Source organism: Tasmannia lanceolata, unplaced genomic scaffold, assembly GCF_043159265.1.
Source record: "Tasmannia lanceolata isolate RefF3 unplaced genomic scaffold, GAP_Taslan_0.1 ptg000016l, whole genome shotgun sequence".
In the NCBI taxonomy this organism is placed as follows: Eukaryota; Viridiplantae; Streptophyta; class Magnoliopsida; order Canellales; family Winteraceae; genus Tasmannia; species Tasmannia lanceolata.
In genome coordinates this window covers 17,447,941-17,460,641 of record NW_027518693.1, presented here as the reverse complement: position 1 = coordinate 17,460,641, position 12,701 = coordinate 17,447,941, and the positions used below count along the sequence as shown (strand labels likewise).

The following is a 12,701-nucleotide window of genomic DNA, read 5'->3' as shown; positions in this document are numbered from 1 at the left end:
TGTTCCTCTTCTATACATCGGAGGGCTAGGATCATCCTATCGAAATGATTTTTTACGCACAATTTATTGTGGCCCATCAAATGGACGGTTTGGATCATCATATGGTGTGGGGTGTACTGAACTTTTTTTAAAATTACGGGATTGTACAAGCTTACACCATATAAAATCTTTCTTTCTTTTTGTGGGTAACCTGGAGTTTGAAGGGACTCCTACCGGTTTATCTGATAAAGAGAAACATGTTACATTTACTAGCACAATATGCAATCCCTGACTTGGGGGGACACATGAGGTAGGGGGATTCAAAACTACCACTAAGCCTGTAAGAGTTTGAACTGCTCAATACTTGTGAATTACATAATCGACTAGCTTTATGGGAGTATGCTGGGATCTTTGATGGGCCATACCGTAAATAGGTTGTAGAAATCTGGAGAGAGATTTCAAAATCCAGGATTTTGTACTTAAAATTCCCAGTCGGTGGATTCTAAACTTCAGGATTTAGCTATCAAAACACTACTTTTTCACTTTTAAGCTATGGATTGTAAAAGCCCCTTATCCAAACGAACCCCTAACCTTTTAAAGCTCCTCTCCAAAACCCTATAAAACTCCTCTTCCCCTCTTCTCTCACTCATACAAACCCTCCATTTAAAACTCCCCTTCTCCCTTCTCTCCAAACCCTTATCAACCAGAGCAACATGGGTTCTTACAACAACACCCCCTTAGACAGTCTCTTCCTCCAAAACTTCATGGACAGATTGCAACTCAAACCTCCCTATCTAAACACCAACTCCTTCCTCTCTCAAAGCCTCGAAGATTTCCTCCAAGTGGAAGAAGAAGACGAAGGAGAGAAAACCCAGTTCGCGAAAGAAGAATTGAAGCTCGAGAAGGAGATTGTTCGCATAATCCTCAGCGGAAAAACTGAAACCCTAAAACCCAATTCAGGGCAGTCCGTCGCGATCGGAGAGCACCATGTTTGCGTTGGGTTCCACGAAGAGACGAGTTCCGACCATCGCGTTTGGGAGTGGCACGGCCACATAATCCTCTTTGATGAAGAAGATGGGTATACACCTGAATACATATACGGGAATTATTTTGAGAGGATACAAGTAAAATTCAGTTGTAATGGTGATGATGGTAATGATGAGGAGAAAGAGAAAGAGATTAATGGGGGGAATTTGGGGCTTCGTGGGCTGATCGGAGATGGGGATTCACTCAATGGTCGGATTCTTCGCCGGAATCTGAATGCGGGTTCACCACTATAAGGTATTTGTATTTTGTTGAGATGAAGGTTAAGAGTGGGAATGCAGTGTTGGGATTTCCATGACTTTACAAATTTTGTGTATGAGTGTGGTTAGGATTTGGGTTTAGTCTGTTGGTATAGTCTCTGTGAATGGATTTTGCATCAAGATTTTAGTTTTAAATTGGAATAATATACTTGTCTTGTCCCTACAATATTTTTTTATAAATGAGTAGGTAATCTAGTTTCACATTCTTGGAGTGTTTGTAGTAATTGGCATGCTCGTTTGTTTGATATTAAAATTCGTAGAATTGTAAGGGTAAAAAATGGAAGGTGTGCATATGAATGATTAAAACTTCTAAAACTGGGGCAGGAATTTACTTCGAATGTGGATGTCACACGGTTTAAGCATTGGTATGAAAATTCTATGTTTCATTTTTACTGTGTTATTTTTCCAAGTTGAGTTTTTATGTCTGTTAAAGTATAAAAGATTAAATAACGCCATCTCCAACAGCTTAACCATTTGGAGTAACTGGTAGTTTGACATGGTATCAGAGCCAAAGGTCCTGAGTTCTAAGTTCTAACCTCCCGGATAGCAAAAAATCCACATGCAATGGTCAAACCCAAAAGAGGGGCCACATGTGCCACGTGTAGGCCAACCCTAGAAAGAGGGAGCCACATGACATGAGGGGGAGTGTTAAAGTATAAAAGATTAAATAACACCATCTCCAACATCTTAAGCATTTGGAGTAACTGGTAGTTTGACAGTGTCAAGCTTCATGGACAAGTAAATATGAAAAATGGAAGGTTTTTACTATACATATTTATGGTTAGACTGGAGAACTTCTAAATCTTGGTGAAGGAGGGATTTTCTTGGAATGTGGATGTGGGCATGATGTATAACCAAATATATTAAAATTATAATCCCATTGTCAGTGTTGTTTTTGAGAGTTGAGTTTGGTGGTTCTAATATTAGGTAAGCATTTCTTTTTCGCTCACAGAGGGTGAGCCTTGGCGCAATGGTAAGGTTGCTCCAATTTGAACTGGTGGTCATGGGTTCGAGTCACGGAAACAGTCTCTCTGCAAAGCAGGGGTAAGGCTGCGGATGTCTAGCCCTCCTCAGACCCCGCAATGGCAGGAGCCTCTTGCACTGGGCCACCCCTTTTCTTTTATTTCTTTTTCGCTGACAATTATATTCTAGTTACATTTTTGTATGTTGAATATTCCCCTTATGTTTATGGAATAATTTTTCTAGTTTTATTTTTATGCTCTAGGATAGAATGGAAGAAAATGATACATGTAGACGAACCCAACTAGTGTTAGGGTTAGACTTAGTCAATTTGACCTGGGTAGATCCTCTCACCTTCTTCATGAAAATTTTCTAAAGGATTCATTAGCCGACCCCAACTAGTTTGGGACAAAGGCTTAGTTGAGTTGAGTTGAGTTGAGTTGAGTTTATTTTTATGCTCTATCATATGCAGGGAAGCAACGCTTCACAATATGAAAATGAACTAATTAAACATGTAATTGTTCTAGTTCTATTGTTATTAGGGGTGCAACTTGGGTCGAGTCAACCCGAACCAGACAGGTTCAACCCGATTTTTTGGGCGGGTTGGGTTGAACTTTTCCGAGTTGGGTTTGGGTCCGGGTTGGGAATTGTCTACCCGACCGAAAATTGGGTTGGGGTATCGGGCAACCCGACCCGACCCGTAACCCTACTAATATAGTAATATGTATTGATATTTCACATTTTTTTTATGAGTTTTGCCGTTTTGGGGGTTTCTCGAATGTTGCTGAGTTGGAAACCACAATCTATAATTGATTCATTAATTCATTTTGTATTGCATATTGAGATTTGATAATTGTATTATGTAAAAAAAAAGAGATAAAACAAATAGACTTTGAAAATGAATGATGTATGGTGCCAGTAGAGTGGAACAATGGTAGGTTGCTTTGCTTTTCTAGGTAACAAACATCTGCTCAGCGGGTCAACCTGACCCAACCCAACCCGACTTAGGAAATCGGGTTGGGTTCGGATTGGGGAAAAACAAATCCGGGTTGTGTGAGGTTAACCAAACCGGGTTAAGAGTCGGGTTGGGTCGGAGGTTGAGGTTTCCAGGTTGGGTCGGGTTGGCCTCAACCCACCCGAGTTGCACCCCTAATTGTTATGTGTTCTGGAATAATTGTTCTAGTTCTATACCTATCGTATAGGGTAGAAGCAGTGATTTAGAACATGGGAATGAACTCATTAAGCATGTAAGTGAACATTTAAGTCAAATATGTTGGGAAACAGTCCAATGGGTTATTCAGGAATTTTATACTTGTACTTTTTCTTTTTTTGAATGATTTTCATACTTGTACGTTATAATATCTTGTTACAGCATTTATGACTTTGAACATGGAATGGAATATTGAAAGTAAGCTTTTGACTATAAACTATGAAATGTCAGGGTTGCTTGTTTTGATTGAGGACAAAATTGGGATACATTCTTACCTTAAAACATGCCAAATTGTGTTAAGGAGTGTGGATTTCTTTCACCTTACCTACGGTTATTTAAAGAGGTTTTACTTCATGAAGTTCTAGCCATGATGCTAAACAACTTCTATAACATAGTGTCTTAGACACAGACACCAGGCGTTGACCTAGTGACTCAAGCAAACATGACATGCCTAGCCTTTTTGTAGCGCTATATGATAATATTAAAATACATGCATAACATGTCTACTAGTTCATCTAAATTAAATTAAGAAAATTTAATTGTTTAAATACATTACAAATATTACATAAATTTATGTGTATATATATATATATATTGTGCCATAAAACAAGAAAATATCATTAAAATTTTGTCTTAATAGCAATGGTGATGCTTATTTGACGAGCATTCAAGCACGTCTAGTGGGGTGACTTTCTCGGTCTTGCCCCTTTTTTGAATGAATTACGACTATTCAATAAAAAATGCATTCAAGCACGTCTATGACAATGTATTTTAAAAAATTCATTGATGCTTCACCGGAAACAACTGTTTTCAAGTTTCTCCCCTCATGAATTTTGGCTTCCATTTTTTTTTTGTCGGTGGTCTTCATGTTTTGCATTTTTTTCTCCGGGGGGGTAGATTTTTGCCGGTAATTATATTAGCAGATTTTGGTGGCATTTAACAAGGATGTGGAGAAATCATCTTATGAAAGGAAAACACTTTGGAAAAACTCCCCCGTCTGTAGGGGTCTCCCTCAACTATCTTCGGGGCGAAAAAAAAAGCGATTTGAAGCGCTCCCTCCTTAGGTCGACAGAAGCCCTAGGGAGGGAAGCGGTCTCTCTCTCTCTCTCTCTCTCTCTCTCTCTCTCTCTCTCTCTATTTTTTGAGTTTCGCCCTCTCTTTCTCGCCTCTCCCCATTGCTGGCTCTTTCTCGTCTCCCTCCATTCCTCTGTATTTTTTGAGTTCCACCCTCCCTTTCCCGTCTCTCCCCATTGCTGGCAAAAGATGAGCCATGGAGGCCAAATCTGGAGCCGTGGAGGCCGTGAAGCTGGATCTGGAGCCAAGAAAATTCGTGGAGGTTGTTGGAGGTCGTGAAAGACCGGCTATATAGGTGGAGCGAGGCCGTGGAGATCGTGAATTATCGGATCTGGAGGCCGTGGGGGATCTGGGAAGCTGTGGATTGCCTGATTTAGCAATAAGGTTGATGGGTTTGGCCGTAGGAGGCTGTGGTCTTCGGAATCAAGATCGTGGGTGGTGGCCTGAGGACGGGCGTGGTGGTCAGCAGTAATGGAGGTTGTCGGATTCTTGATGACGGTGGTGGTGGCTGAGACTCCCCCGGCGGAGATGACTTTTGTGGAAGAGATGTAGGAGGGACTGGAAGAGATGGCCGATGACGGGGAGGTTGACCCACCGGTGTTTTGTGGTGGTATGAGGTGGAGACCGCCGAAGATCCGACGATGGTGTTAGGTGGTTGCTATCGTGCACGGTTAGGGGCGCACGATATCTCTGGGCCTTCGAGCGGGATTTTTGAAAATCGAATTCAGAATGTGGTGGAGAAGTTTGTGTGACGTGGCAAGTTACGATCTTGACTTGGTGGGCCCCACAATATGACACTTTTTGTTGGATTTGATACAATTGAGGCTATTGGGTAACGTAAGAGGTTAATGGATTTTTCTTTTGGGCCAAGGAGAATACTCCTGGGCAATTCATACTATGTAAATCTGGTGGGACTACTGGTTTCCATTGTAAATTTTGCTGGTATGAATATATTTGTCAATTTTCAAAAAAAGAAAGAAAAGGAAAACACTTTGAAAGCCTTGTTAAAAGCCAGACTCATCTTTCTGAATACACTTAGGGGCCATATCTCGCCCTTCTTTCTGTCAGCAAGAGAGTAGCAGATCCTCCCATCTTTCCAGGTTTTAGAAATCTCAGGATGCAGGAGAGATTTTTAAAGCCTGAATTTCTCACTTAAAATCCAAGAAACGCTGTCAGGATAGCATACATCTGCTTGATCATGAACCCTCTCTTACACTGTTTTCAAACTAAAAACCTGGATTCTAAAATCCGCGTATCCAAACGACCCCTAGTGTCTAATGTGGTCATTTGGAGAGGGTTCCTCTGTACTTAATTATTCTATATTACTATATAAAGACGAGCATAAAGCATGTCTTACAACTCTAGAATGTAAATATGTAGAGTTATTCGAGTTGTCTAGACATAGTTGCAAATATCTATGCTGAAAATTTCTGATGCAGATATTAATTGGGTGACAATTTATGATGCAGCGGCATGATAGCTGTATGAAAAGGTTATTTTCTAAAGAGAACATTTAATTATGATACAAATATTAAGTTATGAGTAAGGAGATAAGCTTAAGTGCCCAAAAAAAGTTAATGAAGTTTGCTACTTTCTCAGGTTCTTGCCTTTTTTTAGCTACAATCTTTCGTCATGAATGCAAAGCAAAACATTAGAAATTTAGAATATTAGAATCATTTTTTTAAAACTCCTCGCGTCAATAGTTGACTCGCCCAAGTCGAGTCTTCCTTTTACGTTGATAGAGTTCTTTGAATCCTTGTTTTTCCCTACCAAGTCAATCAACACTCTTTTGACTATAGTTATGACCACGTCAATGAGTACTCCATCTCACCACGCAGAGTCTAGTAGGATTTTCTTTGGCCACATTTTTGCTTTCATATATGTTTTCAAACAGAGAAGAATAACGAAATTAGCTCATCATTATTTGCCTTTGATCAAGTTGTTCTAGGTACACAAGATTGTGTCCACCAAGTTGTTTCACTTATTTGAAGTTACAACGCATCAAGCGTAGGCAAAGGCTCCACTTTGCTGCCTTTAAGTATCTGTATTCCATAGAAGGTATGGATCTTGGAAACTCAATCTTTAGTTTGTGACATTGCCTTTTTGGGAACCATTGATGGAGAATCTTTTCTTGGTAGTCGTGAGCTTCTTCGATGCTTATTAGAGGTCCGTGCACCGAAGGGTGTCAACCTCAAAAATCTGCTTGGCATTTGCAATTGTCATGAATTCATGATTAATGTTCTCTCTTCTCTAGCACAATCATTTCCAAAATGGGCCACACGGGGTTTTAGGCAATGTGTAATGAAAAAAGCTTAGAAAAACTAATGTCTCAACCATCCATGCCAACAATACTTTCTACTCCAACGCTGTCTAACGACCGACAAAGGGGTACTGGAAATACTGTGAATGGCTGGACATGCATGGTTATCTAGTTTAGTGGCCACGGCCCCCAATGACCAATGAAGGTAAGTGTAAATTATTCCGCCCCCAGGTGTAATTCCTGGCTCCGCCCCTGCATGCACAGACCATTTAATAGCTGTGAAATTATATGGTGGTCAAGTCCTGTGAAGGTGGTACGATGGAAAAACCACCCTTGATATTTGATCTAACAGCAGCCTCTTGATATTTGATCCAATAGCTATATAGTAATTTACATTTATAATATATTTGTTGGATATAAAGGCTTTATATCTATAAAATATTTAATATATAAAGAATACTTTCCATAAGGGAATTGATATCAACACAGGGAATTGATATCAACACAACGTTTTTGGATATTTGCACTAACACCTTGTCTTTTATTATTTAAAAGTACTGTCAAATGTTATTACAGTTCCCAAAAAGCTATCACAAGCCAAATAAAAAAAGAAGACATGCTAGGTTTGTGCAATTATTAAAACGTGGTTATTCTGATATCATTTCCCTTCACATAAATAAGGTGGTAGTGTCTGGACAGTTTTGCACAAAACAAAACCATTTTGCAGCTCCTCTCTTTCAAGAAAGAAAAGCTCATCATGTCTGATTAATTTAATTCGGATGAGGTTGAACTTCTCTAAATGGGCTGCAAAATTACCAAGGCATTCCCTTATATAGAGATTTTAAGAAACTTCAATGCCACCCCAAGTATCCCTCAAATTTTTTCCAGGCACTAGTGGGTGAATCAGCTCCTTACCTTCTTCTCTATTTCCTCCTCTCTCCCCTCTTAGAAAAATTTACACAAATTTACAACTTAGAACACTAGCGTGATGTTTGGCAACCAAGAAATTTTGTTCCATAGAATATTAGTTTATAATGCGGTGAGAGAGGGATAAGCAGGGTGGGAGGAGAGGCTTGAGTGGAAAGAGTGAGAAAAGGATAAAAAGAGGGAAAAGTTGAACATGTTTTGAGTGGAATATTTGTTTCCTTGTTTTTTTAGCCTGCCTTCATCTCCCCACACTCAGGTCCTCTTTGATCCCTCGTTCTCCCACCCCTCTTTCACCAATGAGTACACTAATATTCCATTAAAAATATTCATGATTGTCAAACCTGGCCTAATTTTGCAAGTCTAAGACTAACATAGACCAAAGCCAACAAGAAGCCCCTAACTTGCTTCAAGAGGAAGAAGAGAGAAAAAAAAATCTTTCCCTAATCATAACACAAACAAAGCAACATTGCCTAACCAGTCGTCCTTTGTTTACCACCAAGATCCAAAACAATTGCCCTATCAAAACATATCACCATCTCAAATAGTCATTGGAGGAAAATTTATATTGCAATTTACACACAAATTGGATCCACATGTTAAATTTTAAAGTGTAGTTTTTTGGAAACTAATTTTGTTTATTATTTTATTTTGAAAGATGTAGTAAGGAAAAAATTGTATTTTGTGTTCAAGGGAATTTTGGTCACTTTGCCTAACTTGCATGTGTGAGTCACACATGTTTGCTCCATTTTTCCCTACTTCCCAAATATTTCAAATTCAAACTCTACTTGAAACCCTAAACCCATCACTTCCCTAAGAATTTAAGTATAAAAACAAGGGCATAAAGAGAAAACCTACCACCCTTAATTTAGGATCCAACAAAATAGGAGCTTATGTTGGATCAAAAACCAAGGGAGGAGGGGTTTTCTGTCTCCGACGTTCATATGTAAAGGTCAGCCACCATATAAAATCTCCCACTTTTCCATACCCACTACCCACTTACCAATTAATTCTCCACTTTTCATTTGACCAAAACCTAAATTAATTTACTCACTTTTGTAGAGATTCTCCACTAGCAACACCTCCATCAAAGCTCTCTTGTGTGCAAGCTTGTGGTTAAAGGAAAGAGTAAACTTGCCCATATTTTCTCCATAGTTTTGAAGCTTTCTTCTCCCTTTTTGTTCTTATCTTGTATTGTTGTCATCATATATTGAAGCACATCTTGCTAGAGATTGTTCTTCTACTTTTGATTGTGGATTTTGAGCTAGTGTAAACTTCAATTTCACTATCTGAGAAGCAAATATTCTGGTGTTGTGAAATCCATCTTTCTTTATTTGGTTCCACAATTTCTAGGGTTTATGCTTTGTCATGTTTTAATTTAAATTACTAGCGGACTGCTTGACTTTAGCCCACCACCAAACTGTTTGAATTTTGAAAAAAGGGTGCTTTTGCCAAAAGAGGTTAAATTTAGCACTATTCACTCTCCTTTATATTTGGTACCCCTCCTGCCCCTTATTTTGGTGACACTTACATCAAGCAACTACTTCATTTAACAACCAAACATCAACTATCACTAATCTAATAAGAGAATACTTCAGTTCTAATTCACCATCACCTTACAAAGCAACCTGCAACCAAACTGAACTAGTCCAAAAGCTAATATTGTACCAGCAAAAGAAGCAAACATAGAAGCCAAGGCAAATGAAGCTAAAAACACTTGCCTTCTTTAATGGATCAGTTATACCCAAGTTCAACCAATCAGATTTAAAACCCAAAACAAAGTGGAAAATGAATATTGGCACACCCAAATATTACTGCCACTCCTATTAGTATTTGGTAAAATCCTTCAAAGCATTTGAAGGTAATTACAACAGCATCTCAATATACAAAAGTATCCTCTAAATTAACCATAGCCATATCTTTCCCTCAAAATCATGGAGGAAATTTTTTTTCCATAAGAAATGCTTTTCTTGCAGTTCAAGTAGGGCATAAGAGTATCTTTTCAAAATGACAGGCTCCTAAACATAAATTCAAATTTCAAATTCCCACCCAATTAGAAGTTGGTAAGCGCCAAAATGCATGAGGAAACCCAAGTAATCCAGAAGCATTTCCAATTTAAGGAAAAGTAGTGTCATTAACATAAAATGGCATGATAACAAGTTAACCCAATTTCTCATCCCCAAGTTCCTACAACTTGAAAAACAAAAACAAGCACAAAATTACATACAAGTGACCATGGCTTAAACTAATGCAGAGCTTGAAAATCAAATCAAGCTGCCTTCTTAGGGGATTTTCCAGCCTTGGATGGAGATTTTGGCTCTTTGTTAGCCTTTTCTGTCTTCTTAGGTAGAAGGATAGGGTTAATGTTGGGTAAAACTCCACCATGAGCAATGGTAACACCAGATAAAAGCTTTCCAAGTTCTTCATCATTTCTCACAGCCAAAAGAACATGCCTCGGAATAATTCTGTTCTTCTTATTGTCCCTAGCAGCATTTCCAGCCAATTCCAAAACCTAGACCCATAAAGAATAATACTTTTAAAAAAATTATATGTACATAAAAATGCAACGAGAAAACCACGAAAAAAAAAGCAAGGAATAAAATAGATTGTTTATTAAAAAAATGCTAACAAAATTTTTTAAAAAAAAAAACACAGATCCAGAACACCAGAATAACAAAAAAAAGACTTAAAAAAAGCAAAAACGTAAGGGTTCGCACCCCCAGTAGGATAATTCGCACCCCTTTAAAGGAGGGTATCTGGGTATGTGGCAGATTTTAACGCTTTTTAAAGGTTTAAGGGGTGCGAATTTATTATTGCACAAACCTAACTAGGTAAAAAGAAAATAAACTGAGAAACCCATAAGCCCACCGAGATCCAGAAATGAAAGAGAAAGAAGAAGAAAAATTACCTCAGCAGCGAGATATTCAAGAACAGCAGCGAGATAAACCGGGGCTCCAGTCCCAACACGCTGAGAATATCGACCTTTCTTCAAATATCTCCCAATCCTACCGACCGGAAACTGTAGACCGGCTTTCACGGACCGGGTAACCGGTTTTTTCTTTGGGCCGCCCCCTTTCCTTCCTCCTGCACCCTTCTTAACCTTTCCCACGGCCTCCATCTCTTCAATCTCTCTTTGTAATGTCGCTCAAACTGTAGAATAAAAAGCTGAGAATGAAAAAAAAAGGTTGGGTGTGGACACCTTTATATACAAATGGGTAAATTCCATTTCGGGATTTAGCGACTGGAACCGTTCGATTAAGTCTAATAGACGGATGGGATGTATTTAGGGACGGATCCGTTCAGTTGGGAATGGACCAATGAGGTGAGAGTTTCTGTTTGGGATTTATAATATAAAAATGAGCAGTGGAAAAGACGTGTCATTTGCTTTTAAACCGTATATTCACGCCCTTCTAAGATAAATTCACCCATTCATTCTCGCTCTAACAAACATGAACATTTGGTGGAGTATAGAAGGTAATTGTTTAGATCTTGGAACTAGGTAGGCCCCACCAGTACTTATTCTCACTACTAGTATTCTCTTCCCTTTTTGAGCACGAACCCTTGGTGGTAAGGGTGTCAATTTTGACTCGGGCTCGGAAGCTCGCTCGAGCTCGGCTCGAATCCTTAACGAGCCGAGCCGAGCCGGCTCGAATCCTTAACGAGCCGAGCCGAGCCGGCTCGCCAGGCTCGTTAAGCTTAATGAGCCGAGCCCAATTTAGGCCAGGCTCGGCTCGGCTCGTTAAGGCTCGTTAAGAATTTAATATATTTAAATATATATATTATATATTAATATATACACTAAAAGGGTTGTCCAATGAGTGAAAGGGGGAGGCAAAATATGTCACTTCATTTTTGGAACCCCATTTGTTACTTGGACCACTCCCCATAGTATAAAAAAAGTAGTCAAATTACACTAGATAGGGCTGTCCAGGGAAGATGAAGGGTGTGAACTTAATATAACCCGAGCTCGGTAAGGCTCGTGAGCCTGGCCGAGCCTGAGCGAGCCCGAGCCTGGTTCGAGCCCGAGCTGAGCTTTTGAGCTTAACGAACCGAGCCGAGCCTGGCCAAGCTCGGCTCGGCTCGGCTCGTTTACACCCCTACTTGGTGGAGCCCAACAACGAATGAATGGTTTATAGATCTTTGGAGAATGCCATCATAAAAAGTGTTTTTAAAAAAACTAATAATACTTAGGCCCACCTGAGTTGAAGATCCAAACAATTCATTTGTTGGGCCCAGTACTTAGCACATAAAATCAACTCCTAAGATGACCCAAACCTTCCGATCTGCCTCTACAAATTAGAGAGTTAGGATCTTCTATGGAGATGATTTTCGAGGAAAGGCCTATTTACATTGGGCCCATCAAATGAACAGTTTGGATATTGGAATAAGGTCGCAATGAATTTTCTAATAAATATGTGATATATGGTGTATATACGGAGGTGCACGTATTTTTTTTAATTAAAGTGGGGTCCACCTTGTTCAAAGATCTAAATCATTCAGTTGGTAGACCACAACGTAAAACGTAAATACGTTGTACCATGAAAATCATCTCCATTGGATGATCCTAATCTCTGATCTATAGAGATTTCTCAAGGGTTAGGATCATCCAATGGAGCTGGTTTTGGGGGCACAACCTAGTAACATTATGGCCCAACAACTGAATGGTTTGGATCTTTGAACAAGGTGGGCTTCGTTATATTTTTCGAAAGAGTGCTGCTAATGAGACAAAGAGTGGAACCGAGAGTACAACCGAACAAATCTTAGCATGCCACATGGCATGAGAGGGGTAGTTTTGCCATTTAAAGGGGAAAAGGCCAAAAAATCAGGACCCGAGATTACTAACGTGTGAAGAGGCTATTTGTTCAGTTCCACTCTCGGTCTCCTCTTCGTCTCCGTATTATTATTCTGTTGAGAAAAGTCCGCCGGGCAATTCGATCCGATCGTGCACAAATTAAACAGAAAAGATAAAACAAACAAACAAGCCACAAGA

At 39.4% G+C, this 12,701-nt stretch overlaps 2 protein-coding genes across 3 annotated transcripts; one reads left to right on the top strand and one right to left on the bottom strand.

Moving 5' to 3' along the window:
* Nucleotides 1–542: 542 nt before the first annotated feature.
* LOC143848017 (uncharacterized) lies at nt 543–6,907 on the top strand. Of its 2 annotated transcripts, none has more exons than XM_077356790.1 (2): nt 543–1,260; nt 6,467–6,907. In XM_077356790.1, the coding sequence occupies exon 1, from the start codon at nt 693–695 to the stop codon at nt 1,257–1,259; it is 567 nt and encodes a 188-aa protein (XP_077212905.1). In that variant the 5' UTR covers nt 543–692; the 3' UTR covers nt 1,260; nt 6,467–6,907. The 2 variants fall into 2 exon arrangements, with proteins under 2 accessions (XP_077212905.1, XP_077212906.1); XM_077356791.1 differs by having other exon boundaries at nt 6,476–6,493.
* A 2,898-nt stretch (nt 6,908–9,805) lies between these two features.
* LOC143848018 (putative histone H2A.2) lies at nt 9,806–10,889 on the bottom strand. Its single transcript, XM_077356792.1, has 2 exons — nt 10,620–10,889; nt 9,806–10,223 (listed from the first exon to the last, which is right to left on the bottom strand). Exons 1-2 carry the CDS (start codon nt 10,827–10,829, stop codon nt 9,981–9,983), a joined length of 453 nt encoding a protein of 150 aa, XP_077212907.1. The 5' UTR covers nt 10,830–10,889; the 3' UTR covers nt 9,806–9,980.
* Nucleotides 10,890–12,701: the final 1,812 nt, after the last annotated feature.